Source organism: Chelon labrosus, assembly GCF_963514085.1.
Source record: "Chelon labrosus genome assembly, chromosome: 18".
In the NCBI taxonomy this organism is placed as follows: Eukaryota; Metazoa; Chordata; class Actinopteri; order Mugiliformes; family Mugilidae; genus Chelon; species Chelon labrosus.
Genome location: NC_140351.1, coordinates 6,554,911 through 6,573,086, shown reverse-complemented (window position 1 = coordinate 6,573,086; position 18,176 = coordinate 6,554,911). Strand labels below are relative to the sequence as shown.

Here is an 18,176-nt window from a genome sequence, read left to right as displayed (position 1 = left end):
GAGTAGCGAATTTAAGCTATAATGAGTCAACGTAGCACTCACAGACTCTAAATGCATATTAAATATTAAATTTCAAGATATTATACATAAATTTTAAGAGCGCCAAGTGAGAGTTTACTGTAACTTCCGGTGGAGACTTTCAGAATAAAACGCATGTAATATTCCACCTTGACTATTATTTTTTTTAAACGGAGCTGTGTTGGCTTAAGACGCTACTACGGCGCTTGAGTGTTTAGTCGTTCTTGGTGGGCGTAGTTTGGGCATGTTTAGGGCACTAGCTTTAATAAAATCTACTTTTCTGTCACTCCCGTAACGTGTGCCGTATTTCCAACGGTAAGCTCAAATATAAAATCAAAACGTTTTACACCTGCTATGCTAGCTTCGTTGCTTCGCTTGTTCGTTTAATATTTATTAGCGCTGTTAGCATGCTAGCTAGCTTTGTGCTAGCTGTCAGTAGCTTTTTTTTTTTCTTGCTCGCTCCCATCGACCGTTACACCCAGTTTATGCCTGTTGAGTCACATTTTCCTTTGTTCCCATAGAGTCACACCTGTTTTATGTTGCCGACGTTTAATTTTTTTTTATCTTAATTTCTCACGTTTGACGTTTTATAAGTAAAATTAGCTTTGAGTTGTATTTGACCACACTGCTGTTTTTATAAGAATGCTTGGGTGTGCAATGAAGCTATGGACACTTGCAAGCACTGAGCTCATTTTAAACACATTTTATTTATTTGAGTAGTAATAATAATAAAAAAAAACATTAATTTGTGTTTTGTTTTATCCCTCTCTGTCACTGTTGCTGATCCAGCTTGTTAACCAGTCAGACATGGCTGCCCAGTGTGTGACCAAGGTAGAGCTGACTGTGTCCTGTGACCACCTCCTGGACAAAGACATCGGCTCCAAGTCAGACCCTCTGTGTGTCCTGCTGATGAGCAGCGCCAACAACCAGTGGTATGAGGTCAGTACAGTAAACACATCTGGATTCATTTGGCTCCGTTAACTTCTGATCCACAGCACATTTCACTGCGGCAAAAGCGTTGAAACACTCTGTGATCAGCCTGAAGGGATTCCTAAGAAAAGGCAGATTGTTAAATCATGTATTTGCCAGTTCATTAGGTACACAGGTGAATGCATTTTAATACAACAGCCCTGCATGAAATCTTAGCTTCGTGAAGGTTATGGTGTTCTCAGCTTTTGTTTGAAATATCTGACGCAGTTTCATCTTAAACCGAACATTAGAGCTGATTGAAGGGAAGTTTAGTGCTTTATTATTTTATATATTAGATTGCATTAATTTCCCGTAGTTTAGTGCTGGTAACGCCAAGGGTGTGGTTGGTTACGTCATTCTGTCTTTTGCAAGAAAAAGTCCATGTGCAGTGTTAATCTTTAACCCCCCCACCCTCGATGGAAAAGTTTCCGTTTCCTGTTTCGTCAGTGCATGATTGTTAATACAAACTGCTGTTTACACCTTTTCTAAAGCTCACGCCGATGTCATGTCTCTTAACCTTCTGGATCTGATCTTTACCAACAGCTGGGGCGCACGGAGAAAGTCCAGAATTGCCTCAGCCCAAAGTTTGCCAAAAAGTTTGTCATCGACTACTACTTTGAAATAGTGCAGAAGCTGAAGTTTGGGATTTACGACATCGACAACAAGACGGTTGACCTGAGTGACGACGACTTCCTGGGGGAGCTGGAGTGCACCCTGGGCCAGGTGAGGTTGTCCTCTCCTGGAGGAAACACAAGTCGTGGACAACTTCCTTAATCGTTAATGTTTAAAATTAACAAATCTTTGCAAATGTATTCCTGTATTAAGACACCACTGTTTTATCAGTTTGGAAATGAAGCATGAACCTTGATAAACTCTTGACTCTTTTCAGTGTAATGTGACCTCAGATGTTCCTTCTGCCTGACAGCTGCGGATGTTATTTATCTTGTGATCTGGAGTCTGCTGTGTTTGCTTTTTGTACTACAGGTTGAGTCTGCTTTTAAACGTCAAAGTGCTGATGGTTGTATTTGCCTTTAGGTTGTATCCAGTAAGAAACTGACTCGACCTCTTGTCTTGAAGAACAAAACGCCTGCAGGGAAAGGGACCATTACAGTGAGTGGCAACGAGAGAGAGAGAGCTTTAAAAAATAAAAAAGTTGTATGATGTTGTTTTTATGCATTTGTGTTTCTTCCATTCTTTGTGTTTCTGTTTTAGATCAGCGCAGAAGAAATAAAAGACAACAGGGTGGTGAACTTTGAGGTGGAAGCGAGGAAACTAGACAACAAGGTACGAACGGCTCTGTTAGAAAAAAAAGAAACTTAAGTGCACTTTACTTGTTGGTGTGTCTAATTCTTTTACTCATTTTCATATTAAGGATTTCTTTGGGAAGTCTGACCCTTACCTGGAGTTCTACAAGCAAACAGAAACCGGATGGCAGCTGGCTCACAGGACAGAGGTATAATCATAAACATGATAGTACAGCTACTGGCTGTGTAAACTGCTGCACAGTAACTTGACTGTGTCCACTGATGGAAAACCAGATGGACGTCCCACATTACTTCCACAAAATTAGATTTTAAAATGGTTTAATGGCTTTTTAAATCCTATCAAATCTGTCTGACGTAGTTAAGATTTCCACCAATCAGGCATAACATTATGACCTAACATTGTGTAGGTCTCTCTTGTTGCCTCCAGAACAGTTGTGACTCATCAGAGAATGGACATGGGCCTTCTGAGGGTGTCCTGTGGTGTCTGGCAACATCATCATCAGTAGACCAACAGTGATTTTGGATGTTTGTCTGCCCCTTTCATTTCCTTAAATGTGTTTTCACTCTTTAACCGAGTGAAAGAGGAACCGCCGCATGTCCTAACTGTTACACCACAGCTTTTGCCTAATATCGAGTACCGGTTTCACCAAGTTCACAATTTCAAATGCCGCAGCGTCTGAATGAGCACCCACATGTTGAACATGTATGACCAACTAGGTTTTACAAGCAGCTGTTCGAATTGGTGTTATTGTGAATGAGGAAGTAAACACATGGACATTTGTGAGTGTTCCTGAATTCAGGAAGTCTGTGGATTTCACTTCATATGATGTCAGAAGTTATTAAACACAAGATTTGACCAGTAAAGGTAGTAATAGAAATTCTGTGAGTATCTCCTCGTGGTCTGTGCTTCTACTGGAAAAAATAAAAACCTGGACTTTGAGCACAGCCTTTTCTCTGCAAATGGAAAAACCTCTGATGAGGCACTGAAAGAAAGGGCGTGTGTTATTTTCCTTCTCTCTCAGAAACGGCTGGCTTCGCTTGTATTATTTATTTTACTTATGAGTGAGTCATTGAAATATACTTAGAGTGATTTGTTGTAGCTGTTGTACTGATATTATAAATATCCATCCTGGGCATCGTTGTGGTATTTATATTGTTTCGTTAAACACTCAGAATCTTGCATTGAATAAATAGTTTGATCAAACTTCCATTCAGCTGCAACAACATTTGATTCACAACACGGCAAATGATTGAACTCTTAGCATGAGAAGTGAGTGACCCATTGTTAATTTTTTAATGTGGTTGATCCTTGTTTGAGATAAAATCAGCAGGTAAGAGGGAGACATTTATATTTTTTACGTTTCCTGATTGGGGCCCCCTAGTTTGGAGTTAATTCACGCTCACATTTTTTCACCCACGTTGATGAATGAACCACATAAAATTCATCCACCAAGGAAAAGTGCTCTGTTAATGTCACTCTGCAGGTTAAATAGTCAGTCAGCTCATCAAACAGCATATTAAAGGTGCAGTAGGAAAGTCTTATAAAACTAACTTTCTGTCATATTTGCTGAAACTGATCCTATGTTCAAGTATAATTGCATAAAGCAGGTCATTTTAAAAAAAAAAAAAATCGGCTCCTCTGGCCCCACCTAGAGCCTTAGCGCGATTTGCAAGACATCCAGCGCCCCATATTCAGATGCACCAATCAAGTCCAGGGGTGTATCTAAGAGTGTCAATAGAGAGCCGAAGTCCCGCCCCTCTACTTCCGGGTTATGGGACCTATCTTTCGAAAAAATATGAACGGCAGTCTATGGAGAGATCATAATTATTTTCTGGTCCCGATCGAATTGTGGCATGAATTTCACATATGATGTGTGTGAATTTAAAAGATAATTTTTCACGTCAAGAGATAAATTATTTGACGTAAATAAGCTGAACAACATTAGGTTTTGTATGAGATCGCTTAGTGAACTACATCTCTCGTCTGAGAACTATGGCTGTCTCCTTGTTGAGCTTTACCGTCTTCTTCCAGGACGAAGGCAGAAGCATCAAACGAGGTGAAAGTCATTATAAATCGGGTCATGTCGAGAGCTGTAGTTACACGAAGGGAGTTTTGGTCGGTTCTGTACGCGCCAGCATGCGGGACTTGTAGTTCGTTTAATTACGTATTTTCCGTAGCGTTTTACTTAACTATCTTGCGACAAACTGTGACATGCTTGACATGTAAAATCTTTTTTTATTCTGAAAAACAACATATGTATAATCCAAGGCACAAGTCGATCGGGACCAGAAAATAATTTATCTTTCGCCATGGACTGCCGTTCATATTTTTTTCGAAAGATAGGTCCCATAACCCGGAAGTAGAGGGGGCGGGACTTCGGCTCTCTATCACTGCTCATGGACACGCATTTCATAGCGCCCTCCCCTCCCCTCCCTCCACCACCTCGCACCACTTGGCCGTGGGCGTGTAGAAGGAGCCGGGATGTAATCCTCGTCTGAGGCCTGTGCCTCAGCTTCACTCTCAAACGTCTAACCACATCAACAGGTAGCGGTCATATATCTACCACATAGCAAATTGATAAATCTAAACTGTGGAATAAAACGCCACAATGAATGCTTCTAACTGTTATTGATAGCAAACATCACCGATGTAGGCTACTTTCAGAAACATCCTAACCTTGGTTTTGTCCTAAAGTTGACTATTGCTAAATATTTTGACCTAAAATTATTTAGCAATAACGAAGGGTATTATAAAAACTATTTTGTTGTTGTTACGTCGGTGTGTTCCATGCTAGTTTGTTTACTCGCTCTCTCTCGGTTCTCTGCTCGTGCACAGTATTCCAGGGCCGATATGCACGCGCTCTATCGTGCACAGCTCTCCCTTGTGGGGGGAGGGGCTTGGGAGACCGTTTTGGGCTTTAGCGGAAAGTGGGGAGGGACTGAGAAGTTGTCGATGTTCAAATTTTTGGCTAAGTCCTGGATCTTCGCAATCCTGCCTACGGGACCTTTAATGTACCTGCATACGTCAAACAGCTGCTGTCAGACACACAGTTTGCTCATTTCTTGTAATCTATACTACACGGTTTTTGTACATTTCCCCTAAAGACGTATCATTTTTCACTGCAGTTTGTTTCTGATTGTTCCGCACACAGATAATTGTTGTTTACTCTGTTCTCAGGTGGTGAAGAACAACCTGAACCCAACATGGAGGCCGTTTCGAATCCCCCTGCAGTCTCTCTGCGGAGGAGACCTGGAGAAGCCAATCAAAGTAAACTATTGAACTGTTTTTAAAATGTATAGTACGTTCAGACTTCCACTCACACCTCCAACAACACTGATCTCTTTGGTTTGATGTAACGGCAGCAAGCAAATCTTCTCGGACGTCACCAAATGTATGATCTGATTTAGTATTAGCTTGATGATATATCGTTTTTTAACCTCTGAAGCAAACATGTCAGGAAGGAAGCAGTTTCCCACCATGCAGGACAAGTGAGTTACCCAGTGTGTCACAGTGTTTGTCTTTTCCCATCTTGCCATCACTCACAGTCTCGGGTGAAGTGTGCGAGTGGAGTAAACGCGTGGGAGCAATACAAGACGTTGTCTTAGCAGGGTCTCTCGGCTCATTGTTCAGCCAGATCCTGTCATCCTATAAACATTTGTCTGAAACCTCACACACTCTTCTTTAAGTCATTTTTTACCGTCAGCCTCTGTCCTGTACTACAAAGACTTTCACCTTTGCATGTTTGTTCATCTCAGTGTGAACAGTTTATTATTTTAAAACTGTTCACAGTGAAGCCTCTGGATTGTTTTCTCTGGTTTGGGTGAAGTGACGGATGATTTTTATAATTTCCTCGCTCGCCAGCTTTTACAAAATGTTTTTTTTTTTTACCTGTTACCCAGGTCGAGTGCTACGACTATGACAACGACGGCTCACATGATCTGATTGGAAGCTTTGAGACGACAATGAAACGCCTGCAGGAAGCGTCGCGCACATCTCCGGTATGTGTGCAATGAAGCATCCCTTTATTACATTTTAATAGGAATGTTCATTGATTAAAATATTATAATATTGTTCATGATTCAGACTGGTGTTTTTTTTTTTTTTTGCAGGCAGAGTTTGAATGCATCAACAGTAAAAAGAAGCAGAAGAAGAAAGGCTATAAGAACTCTGGTGTCGTGAGCGTAAAGCTGTGCCAGGTGCGTTTACCTTTTCTCTTATTTATGTATTTGTTTTTGTTTGCAGCATTACAGATTTGATATTAACACCTTGTCGTTCAGGTGGTGAAGGAGTACACCTTCCTGGATTACATCATGGGAGGCTGTCAGATCAACTTCACTGTGAGTTTTGGCTTTTCTATTAATGCCTAGATAAATTTAATTTGGTTGACACATCCTGGTATGTATCTTCGTCTTTTTGCTTTTGCGACAGGTTGCCGTCGACTTCACGGGCTCCAATGGGGACCCCAGGTCTCCTCAGTCTCTGCATTACATCAGTCCACAGGGTGTTAACGAGTACCTCTCTGCTATCTGGTCCGTGGGCAACGTCATCCAGGACTATGACAGGTAGGAGTATGTTTTGCATATTGACTAAATAAACCATTCTTTTCCCCTATTTCTTTTTGTAAGCATATAGAGTAGATTATTTGTTCCAGAGAGTGTATGTTATTAACAGTAAGTACTTGTCCAGTATAGAGAAATATGAAAAATCAGAATAAACGGCCATGACCAGAAAATATATCCATGATCAGACAACGAGTTGCTTGCCGGTTTGTTTCGGTTTCTGATGTCCTCCTGACATGAAAGCTGAAGCTGCAATTTGCATTTACAAAACATTTTGTGCCACACCCACTGAAAGTATTTGTCTTTGTCTTTGCCTTTGTCTTTGTGTGCAGTGACAAGATGTTTCCTGCGTTTGGCTTCGGAGCCCAGATTCCACCGTCGTGGCAGGTAAAGCCCGACTTTGAAATATGAGACTAAAAATATCTTCAAAAGGCAAAGCCCGCTGTTTGGTGACTATTATCAGATTGAAAAGTCATAATGGTGCTCTGACAGCCTCTGATGGTTTTCTGTGAGACAGGTTTCCCACGAGTTTCCCCTCAACTTCAACCCGTCCAGTCCATTTTGTACAGGTGTGTTCAGATATTTCACCGTAGCTCATATAGTACACACGCAGCTTCATATCCTGCAGTTTCCGCTGTACTGATACAAGTTTCCCTCCTGTGTTTGTGCGTGTGTGTAGGCATTGAGGGTGTGGTTGAGGCCTACAGGGTCTGTCTGCCCCAGGTCAAACTCTACGGCCCCACCAACTTCTCTCCTATTATCAACCACGTGGCCTGCTTTGCTAAGCAAGCCCTCCAGCAGACGACTGCTTCTGTGAGTATTTATTCAGCAATCACCAAAAAGTGCTACGACACAGCAGGGTAGGGTCGTCGCTTCATATTTGGAATTCACATTGTTTTGCTTGAACGTCTAGAAAGATAACAACAACTCTGAGGACTAGCTGCAAAGGCAACAAAATCAAAGTGACGCAACATTAACTATATTCAATTTGAGACTGCACAGGAGACAAAGACAATGGAGGGAAAAGAGCCTCTCAGGAACAATTTCCTGTTTAATCTTCACAGTGGAGCGGACGATTTGATAGTAGATGCCAGGTCCGTGCGTAACAAATGACACTGAGAGGTGCTCCAGAATGTCTGCAGACGATCGCAGCATTGTGGGAAACGGGGTGTGCCTGGAGCCGCTTCAAAAATACACCGAGTGTTGTTCAGATATTTATTTCAATTTTAAAAATAAACGTTTTTTTTTTATATATCATCAGTTACCCAGGATCACAGAACCGGGACAGACGATAGAAAGTAGACCAGTGTACATATTTATTTACACATTAAAGCATAACAAATAGAAATTGTGCACAGAACAACAAGTTTGCACTTGTTACACTGAAGGCGCACAGCAGGCTTCTTCTTGTCTGCAGTATGACCCTTCTACTCCTGTGCACAATGCCCGATGCAGAGAGGGTAGACTCTTGTTGCTGCTTGGGCCTTTTATCGTCCTGTCAAAAAACAAGTCAGGGTTCCCACGCGTCCTGGAAAACCTGGAAAATGATTGACCAATTTTCCAGTCATGGAAAATGGAAAAAAAAAGGTCAAATGTCCTGGAAATTATTAAGTTATCCTGGAAAATTATTTATCTTCCCCCTGCCTTCTGAGCGAATGTAAACGGGTTAAAGGTTATGCGCATGCATGTCTTCTGGGCAACATACGGCACAGAGCTTCTCTGCTTCTAGCCAGCGCACCGCCCCCACGTGACACTACCAGCAAATCAAATTTGATTTTGTCGCTAGCTTTAGCAGAGAATTTCTGGCTTTAGCGACTTTTCAGACCCCGCGCCCAGAGACAAAACTCGGGACTACAGTAAGTTGAAAAGAGCCAGTATCATTCCAAAGAATGAGCGGGACAGGGGAATGTATTAGTGTATGACATGATAACTTGTCTCTGTAGCAGCTGAAAATGTCCTGGAAAAGTCCTGGAAAATAATTTCAGGTTAGGAGTGGGAACCCTGCAAGTGGCTGTCCTCTTTGAGGGACGACAGATGACATTCTGCTTCTCTCTTCGAGTGGCCAGGACGTCACAAAGCAGGCGGCGTATCTGAGTCTACTTTGGGGCGTGCACCAGTAAATTATCTCTTAGTTCTTGTGTCGTCTCAACGGCTTTTCTGTTTGGCTGTTGTAGACGTGGCTCAGCAAATTATTTAGGCGGAAGTAAAGCAGATAATGATCGGCAGCTGATTGACCTGAGCACTCTTATACGAGACAGTATTTCATCTGCAACTGTTGCTTTGAGGAAAAAGAGACAAATAAAGTTGAGTTTGAATAAATCAAAACAGTATTCAGATTGAAATTAAATGGAAGAGGAACGCTAACAGATACCCTGGGGTGTGATTGTGTGTTGCACCATCTTTCCCCGAAGCAATACTACGTTCTGCTGATCATCACCGACGGAGTGATCACAGACATGGACGAGACGCGCAACGCCATCGTCAACGCCTCTCGACTGCCCATGTCCATCATCATCGTCGGGGTCGGGGGGGCGGACTTCACGGCCATGGAGTTCCTGGACGGGGACGACGGTCGCCTGCGCTCTCTGAGTGGCCAGGCTGCCATGAGGGACATCGTCCAGTTTGTGCCTTTCAGGCAGTTTCAAAATGTGAGTCACGGTATAAACATTAGACGCCTTTAACTGTACTCAGCGATATATATATATATATATATGAGAAACTTTTGTTAGCGACGTTTGCTGTGATTTCAGACAATTTTTCCCATTGCTATAAACACTGCATGCGTTTCAAACTTTTTTTTCCTGCGACATCTATGATTCAACTGGCTTCAAACATTACAAACTAAACACAACAATCCTACGTCCGTGTACTGTACCCGTCCAACCCCCTGGAGATTCCCAGCCCCTCGACTTAAATCCTCATCTAGCTTATTTTCTTTGCTTTTTTTTTTATCTATTTCTTTTCAGGCTCCCAGCCAGGCTCTTGCCCAAAGCGTATTGGCCGAGTTACCTCAACAAGTGGCTTCCTTCTTCAGTTTATTCAAACTGAAGCCTCCCCACGATCCCCAAACTTCATAGGGGTACCCCAACTTATTATAAAGTCATAAACCTTGACCATGATCCTAGCTGCTTCTCAATGTAAACGAGCAACCGCCTGCATGAGCTAGCACATGTAGCCATTTCAGTCCTTATTTTAATGACCTCCCTACAACTTTTCACCACTGTTTTGCTTCTTCATCATTTGCACTAAAGGAAAACACCTCCGTAAATAAAAAAAAGTTCAGGTTTATTATTATCTGCTTCAGTTTTACGTTAGCCTGGTCGTCACCATCCTGCGTTTCCGCCCGAAATTTGATTTCGGTCTGGCACGTTAGTCTGGCCCAATGTAATAGGAATCTGTCTCCGTAATGGGCGGATGCTTATTTTGAGGTTTAAAATCATTGGAGTTCCCTTAACCAATCAGCAACGTTTGGTAATGACGTATATTGTGCGCCGGAGTTCAGGCTCTTACGCTTACCACTTCCGCTTCCAGTTAAATAAATCAAACTTTTCCCAAAGCCAGTTGGAAGGAGAGCTACGACGTCCGTGCCATTTATAAAATTGACAAGACAAGCCTCTTGTTCTGGTTTTAATTCCGTGATGCTCTCGAGAGTTGAGACAACTTCGCGGATGGCTTCTAGCGTCTCTTCCTCCGTCGCCATTGTTGCTATGCTGTTGAACTACAAGCTTCGCTGGACTACAAGCAACTCGGCATGCGAGTTCCGCGTCATCACTCAACTGTTCGCTGATTGGCGCGGTTACATGCGAACCGTGGAAGGGCAATTTGGCCAGACTCCGTGGCAGACCGAAATCAAATTTCGGGGCGGAAATGTAGGATGGTGACGACCAGGCTAGTTTTACGTAGTCTATCATGACAAATAGTTAATATCGGCAAGTAAACAAATATGTAGGGTAACTGACTCTTTACTGACTCTGTGTTATTTGTGTAACTCCTGAAATGAAATGGAAAAAGGGGGGATTTTTCCTTTAAACTCTTCACCTGCATGGCTTTGTCATTCATGCTCCCTTCATTTACTCAAATCAAATCATAACGATCATACAACACGTAGATTTTTAAACGTTTGATTTACGTTTTGACTTTATTAACTCATCCCTTTTGCGCTTCAGGCTCCCCAGGAAGCCCTGGCGAAGTCGGTGTTGGCCGAGGTGCCTGGTCAGGTGGTGGACTTTTTCAATACCATGAAGCTGAGTCCACCCAACTCCAGTGCGGAGACTCCAAACCCTGAGCAGAGACCAAGTAATTAAGAAACAAAGAAGAAACCAGAGACGGTGTCTTCTCCTGCAGATACGTACAACACCTCGGCTTCATCTCATCGTGCGCGTAGACAAACCACTCCCCAGTCTTTGCAAACTCTGGGCTTTAATTTCACCACACTCACGAAACAACAGGATGCAGTCAGAGACATCAACCCAACCGCACACACTACGCATTTCTTCCTAAGCAGTCCTCTCTTTTGACCAATCTGTGTCCAAATAGATCTAGCTGTTCTAGTTGTTAGATTAGAAACATTAGCCGTTATTATGAGCTTAAAAAAAACTTACTTAACGAATTCCATTATTTTGAAAAGAGCATGTTTATATGCAGGGACATGTGTTTGAAAGTATAAGAAGATAAGCAACACAAGAATTTAAGCCTGCTGTGTTTCTGTAGTATTGTGTAAAAGAGCGAAAGAGGAAACCACACGTCTAATTACAGAAACACTAAACTACCCAAGCTGCTGTTCTTGCTGCATCAAGTGCAATTTAAGCCTGTTTGATTTCTCCAGAATCACATTACAACAACTATGCACGAGGCTTCAACACTCCAAAGCCCTATTCGCACTCTCACAGGTCTAGTTTTACCGCAAATCGGTCGCGTCTGTAATTTGAAAAGTAAAAGTGACACCGCAGATTGCCCCATTTCTCCCAAACACAGAGAGGTAATCCGGGTGCGGCGAATCGGCATCTCTGTGATTTTTTGCAGGTGTGTTTTATGCTTTATTTTAAAAGAATTTTATTTGATTTGAATAATTATGATGGATTTTAAATCAGAGTTTAGACAGATGTTTTAGGTGCAAAGTCAAGATGGCGTCCGCTGACTCATTCACGCAGAAGAACTAAATCGCAAAAGGACGACGAGATGCAGTTCTCCCCCTGGATCAATAAAGATCAACATATTTTTTTAATTAATAATCTAAAGGCAAAGCAACGAAAGCTTTCAGAAAGTGTCGAGGTATGAAAGGTATGACTAATATTGACTCTGACCTGTACTGTTTCGCACGAAACACAGAAGCGTGGGGGGTAATTTCTAAATCACGTGACGTCTTGTGGTAAAACTAATCCTGTGTGGTTAGGGCTCATGTTTGTAAATGCACAGAGAACAGCACGATGCAGGTTTTGCGGCCCACCTGTGTACGATGTTTACACCCTCATAGTAATGGCTGCGGTGCTTCTTGACGTGCGTATATATATATATATATATAACAGCTTTATAGTTGCTGTTTCTGGCACATTGAGTATATACAGTATTTCCAGAATATGTTGTATTGTTGCACATGCTTCGCTAATAATGATAATTATAATGTATTCTACTATAAATTGCCAAAGCTGTAGTCTGAATCTTGACGTATGTTGATAACTGGAAAGTAGCCTTGTAGTATTTTCTTTTTTTTCGTATCATGCCATCCTCATTTATCTTTGTTTAACGTGCCAGTTTATTTTTGTTACACTCCTTTCACACAAAGGCACAATGTCCTGTATAAACTACACACAGATTTGTGCGTGTTTATTGCAAAGTCTGTCAATCATCAGTTTTTATGTGGTTGTAAAATGAAATCCTAAAAAAAAAGAAATAAAGATGTATGCGCTGTGTCGTTGCAGCTGCTTTGTGCTCGAGCAGACGTGAGTACGGTGCCTTACAAGTTTACAGCGAGAGGGTGCATCAAGCTTGCCAATAAATAACCTCACATTTAACTGAAGCTGCTTCTGTTTTTCTTTGGAAGAAAACTCAAAAGGTATGTGTACACCGATCAGGCATAACATTATAACCACCTTCCTAATATTGTGTAGGTCTCCAAAACAGTTGTGACTCATCGGAGGATGGACATGGTCCTTCTGAGGGTGTCCTGTGGTGTCTGGCAACAGGATGTTGTTAATGGGGGGGCATTTGGGTCCTATGGGTTGAGGGGAGGGGGCCTCTGTGGATCAGTTTGGGATCTAGTGAATTTAGGGGGGCCAGGTCAACACCTTGTGCTGTTCTTCATGTTATTTGAGATGTTCCTAATGGATTTTATGCAAAGTTGCTAAAGCTGATGAAAGTGCGGTGGTATAAAAGGTACGAAGAAATGTGAAACCCAGGTACTAAACATGTTTTATAAATTTAATCAATCATTAAACTCTGTCACCTCGAGCTGGAGCCTATCCCAGCTGTGTTTGGGCAAGAGGCGCCAGGCCCTTGTGAAAGACAATACTTTTTTAAACGCATTTAAAAACCTAAATACCTCTGGTGCCACCTACTGGACAAAGTATGCAAAGACAGCAGCACCAGCTTGTATTTGACTGAAGCATGTTTGATAAAAAGAAGATAAATTGATGATATCTGGGATAAGATCTTAAAAAAATAAGGTTTACATAATAATTACATAATTTTCAAAGAGTACGTTTATGTGCAGGGAACTGTTAAATGTTAAACTCAATTGAAACGAACGCCCTACAAAGCTAAAATAATGAGCCACTGACCACAATCAAACACTTTATTGTGTAAAAGAATACAAAGATACAGTTTGTACATGGTTTACAGAACGATAGTGGTTGCTGTGACTTGAACGCACCTCAGCTTACGGATCTGTAATCAGGCACTTTTAAGTTTTTCTATAAAAATAGGTTTAGAAGACTCCCATTTTTATTTCATACCTAACACTGTGAATTTAAACGTTCGTCGTCTTCCGTTCATTCTTTGAGTGAATGGTTGAGCTTATCAAAACATGCCTACGAGGAAGATGAGGTGTGAAAAACATTCTCTGCCGTTAGCACTAAGGTCCTAAACTACCTTTACAAACGTAGCCAGAGAAACCATCTAGTTTCACACAGATGCTGTGATCTTCAGGAGGCTGAGCTAGCTGTGCTGTTAACAATCAAAAGGCTGCAGTGACCGGGACGCCGAGCCCGATCGCCTGGTTGTGGTTACATGCGGTGGATTTTGTCGTGGTCCATGAACTGCTTGAGGTTGTGCAGGTTGTCCCACCACTTGAAGAGGAAGGTCTCGGCGATGAGGCTGAACCAGGGCGTGATCTCCAGCTCCTTGCGCTTGGCCTTCTCCAGCATCTCCTTCAGCTCCTCTTTGCTCACGTAGCAGTGGGTTTTGATCTCGTTGGGGTCTGGACTCAACTCCACGTCCTTCAGAGAGAGAGGGAGACATAGAGGGTAATGTTACGGGTCCCTGATGTGAGGCTTAAAAACTCCAGATGGTGAGTTGCTGCATACAATCATCTAGATTCAACCTGACTGCAGCGCCGCAACATGTAATTTGATTTAACTATGCACCTTTCTGAAGTAGAGAAAAGTTCTCAGCGTCATTAGATCCATGTCCTTTACGTCTGGGATAATTTATAATAATAAGAAAATTAATTAAGTCACTGCCTCGTGTGTACGCTGCACCAACTCGGTCACTTTTGAGACGATCACACAGATCCTGCAGCCGGGTGACGATGCTGAAGAGTCTCGTTAATCTGTTACAACCTGTCCTCGTCTCTTTAACGTGGCGTTGAATTGAGGAAATAAATTAAGTTCTGCAAGTCTCAACACATGTAAGAGATGTGATTTGTAGAAACGTTGGTGTGTGTGTGCGCCTCGGGGTCTTCTTGCAAAAACAAAACCCACATGAACTAGATCTTTTTCACCCTCTGTGCTGGTTACCGATGTGTGTCGGTGCAGAAATGTGGAAAATGTCGGACTTTGACCCGTGTGCTGATAAAAGCCTGTGAATCATATTTTTAGTCATGAAGGAGAAAAGGGTGTGAAACCCTTTCTGCAGCATCATGTCAGCCACGTGCATGTGCAGCCAGGTTATTCAGGCCTCTAGCGTTACTTTAGATGATGTATAAGACTTGGATAATTAAACTGTGGCTGTGGTGCATTTATGTGTGAGTAGTTGTCTGGGCTTGTGTCTGGCTATGCTACAGCGCACAGACAAATTCAATCTACGCAAACAGTAGGAACAGACGTCTAGGAATAATCAAGAGATTAATTATAAAGACGAGTGAATTTCTTTAGTGTTTAGTTCACATAAAGGGATAACTTGACATTTGGGGAAATAATTTGCAATTTTAGACGTCCAAGACTTGCAAAAGCAGGAGTCTAAATGTTGTCATCCTGACACACCGCAGCCTTTTACAACATACATACTTACAACATTACGTACAAGTCACACTAATACACAGTTAACGTTGACTGATCTTGTGCCAGTTTGTTGCCACAGTCTAGTTTCAACACTTTAATTATTATATCGTGCTCACATGAGGGATGTTTCTAAATGAAGCTGTTCATTCATGTTAGCTTAACCTAAGTACACACAAGCGAACTGAAGACAGGTAGTGCTGTTTCACTGTAGGAGCTGAGCTGCAGTGTTTCCCATACTATGTTAATAGTACGGGGTCCAGTTTACTTTAATAATTTAACATTTTTGCACATTTCAAACAACGTAACGCTTGCGGTTTTTTTTTGCTTTTGCTCCCGAACCTCCTCACCTGCTCTATACTGAATTTAACCTGACGGAGAAAACGGCACGGACAACTCACGTAGCATGAGAAGCTATTTGTGTTGTTCACTAATAAAAATTTACGTTACCGCCTCTTTTTAAAACCCGATGTTTGTTCTCTTGAATTTTAGACAACGGAGATTTAGTTATTTGAAGAGAGTAGGTTAAAACCCGAAGGAAACGAGTCCAGACGGCGCTAGCTAGAAAGTTTAGACTGAAAGTCAGCCGTTTACTATAAATTACATTTATTCGCTGATACTTTATTTAATCTTAAATACATCTTTTCATAGAATGCCACGTCTCGAAAGCATTTTGTTTAGTATTCATGTAGATGAACTGCACAGGCTGCTATTTGTCACTAAATCCAGTATCGCATAGTTTAATCTATGTGCCATATACTGTATATATAGTTTTTAATAGTTGGGATAGCATCATAATTGGGGGCTTTTATTAAGACAGTAGAATAACCCTCCCTCCCGTCATATGGTATATTTTGCACAGTGTAGTCTGGCCCTGTGTTAATTAGCTACAGATTAAAAATGGGTAAAGTGCACCATAAATAAATAAAAAGATCAACCATGCTCTTGCTCTGTGACTCAAATGTAACATGAGGCACAAGCAGAGGTCAAGACACGATGACATTACAGCGCTACCTTCTGCATGAAGAGGATGTAGTCGATCTCATGTTCTCCCCAGACGCCGTCGGACTGAGCCTTGTAGTGGATTCTCGTTAGATATGTCATTTCCTCTGGAGTCACCTGAGGAGCAACGGGAGTCGATCAGATTCACCGCAATCCTCAGTAATCTCCTTCCAACTGAACCTGAAGCCAGGACGTTAACAAACACACACACACAGGCTGTGTTTACCTGTTCCATGGGGATACCCAGTTCAGCTTTGAGCCTCCTCTGAGCGGCTCTCCTCACCCCGGAGGCATCCTTCTCCTCCAGCTCACTGTCTGTGTGTAAAGGATGACTGCAGCATGTGTTTGTGAAACAGCCTGCACACAAGCACACACATACACAGGGGACGGTTAAAGCAACAACAGCAGCATAAGAGTGGACAAAGCAAAACGCAGAGGCAGAGTGGTTTTTTTTTTCAGACCTGGAAAAGTGATTTTGGCGTCGGACCTCTGTTGTAAGAGCAGCTTCTCTTCACCGTTGAAAATGAAGACGCTGAACGCTCTGTGCAACAAACCTGTCGAGGCAAAACCAACAATTTATGTACCAAAAAAAAAAAAAAAGAGCTGTGACAAGTACGTTCGCTTGCTTTTGTGTGCTGACAAGACAGGTACCTTTATCTATGTTGGAGTTGAGATGGCAGTTCTTCTTGGTGTCCGCTCCGATCTTGCGGTCGTTCTCGTCGATGAGGATGCACATCTCGGACAGCAGCTGCACCTGCTTCTCGTCCAGGTGGTCGGTGGTGATCTCAGGCATTCTGGCTGCGCACTGCAGGTGTCTCACCTCACTGGGGTACAGTTAGTATTTAATCGCACCAGAAGAGAGGCCGTGCACTTTTCAAATGACATTTAGGACACTTGCAGGTGGTATTTGATTAAAAAGGCTACAGCTTAAGATAAGAGTTTGCAGTGTTGCAGCAGCAGACGGTGCACAGAGGACATAAAAATGTAATCATTAAATAAATACAAAAAAATAGAAACTAAATATATACTAATACTGCTACTGATTCATTTCCTGGACCTTAGTTGTAGATTGAGAGCAAACAAAGACTGTGAAGCATATGGGAGCTAAGGTGAGCGGCCATTATATATTTTTATTTAAAGTTAAAGAGTTAATTAAGACATTAAACTTAAATAAGCATAAAAGTTCCCTTAAAACAGCTGGAACCTGCATTTTTTGTACTTTTGCTTAATTCTAGTTTTAAGTATTAAAGCTGATAGCAAAGTTTCCTTGTTAAGATTTTAAAAATGAGCATGCAGCTTGTTTTATTTATCAGATGTATGCTGTGTTAAAGAGCTCATGCTCAGTCTTGTGGGGAGAACTTAAAGCAACATAAAGTTCAAGACTTTTAAAAGCAGGATTTGGTCATGAGTTGTTTTCCTCCAGACACACAGAGAGAGACAAACAGACTGCGACAGGACCCTGCTATCAATAGAACAAACTCAGCTGCTTCCTGGCTTACTGTCAATAGGCTTATCAGGAGCTTTTCCCGTCTCTAAACCCAGGGAGGTTTCTCAGCGGGCCCCTGACTTACCTGGATATGGCTCTGATGCTGCAGGTAGCGACGGCTCCGGGTCTGATCCTCGGTTTAAACGCTCTGCTGCAGCCAGGTAGGTTTGATCTCAGCACGGCGGCTCCGTCGCTGGATACCATGCGGAGCACCGCCCTCAGAGGCCGCACCATCGCCTGACCAAAACAGAAAACCAATCACAAGGACGGAAGACGAGGCTGTGGGTAAAAGACGGAGAGGACTCAACAAAAAGGTCCGGATCCGGGGAACTCAACTTCCCAGACTCAAAGGTGTCATCCTGAAATTCATTGTTTAGTCCAACACTTCAAAATCTAAATGTCTTCTGTTTTATTTATAGAAAAAAAGCAAACCCTCACATTTGC

The 18,176-nt window shown here is 42.2% G+C and overlaps 2 protein-coding genes across 3 annotated transcripts; one reads left to right on the top strand and one right to left on the bottom strand.

Annotated features, from left to right (window-relative positions):
* The first annotated feature begins 198 nt into the window (after positions 1 to 198).
* LOC311503487 (copine-3-like) lies at positions 199 to 12,823 on the top strand. 2 transcript variants are annotated; one of them, XM_084566227.1, is made up of 17 exons: positions 199 to 333; positions 808 to 957; positions 1,531 to 1,710; positions 2,023 to 2,097; positions 2,200 to 2,271; positions 2,360 to 2,440; positions 5,431 to 5,520; positions 6,153 to 6,251; positions 6,363 to 6,449; positions 6,531 to 6,590; positions 6,682 to 6,815; positions 7,145 to 7,199; positions 7,330 to 7,381; positions 7,492 to 7,625; positions 9,224 to 9,460; positions 9,779 to 9,891; positions 10,979 to 11,118. In XM_084566227.1, the coding sequence occupies exons 2-16, from the start codon at positions 826 to 828 to the stop codon at positions 9,887 to 9,889; spliced, it is 1,599 nt and encodes a 532-aa protein (XP_084422353.1). In that variant the 5' UTR covers positions 199 to 333; positions 808 to 825; the 3' UTR covers positions 9,890 to 9,891; positions 10,979 to 11,118. The 2 variants fall into 2 exon arrangements, with proteins under 2 accessions (XP_084422353.1, XP_084422352.1); XM_084566226.1 differs by lacking the exon at positions 9,779 to 9,891 and having other exon boundaries at positions 10,979 to 12,823.
* A 768-nt stretch (positions 12,824 to 13,591) lies between these two features.
* Positions 13,592 to 17,968, bottom strand: idi1 (isopentenyl-diphosphate delta isomerase 1). Its single transcript, XM_084566569.1, has 6 exons — positions 17,818 to 17,968; positions 16,898 to 17,070; positions 16,708 to 16,800; positions 16,473 to 16,603; positions 16,259 to 16,363; positions 13,592 to 14,245 (listed from the first exon to the last, which is right to left on the bottom strand). The coding sequence occupies exons 1-6, from the start codon at positions 17,964 to 17,966 to the stop codon at positions 14,033 to 14,035; spliced, it is 864 nt and encodes a 287-aa protein (XP_084422695.1). The 5' UTR covers positions 17,967 to 17,968; the 3' UTR covers positions 13,592 to 14,032.
* Between the last annotated feature and the right edge of the window lie 208 nt (positions 17,969 to 18,176).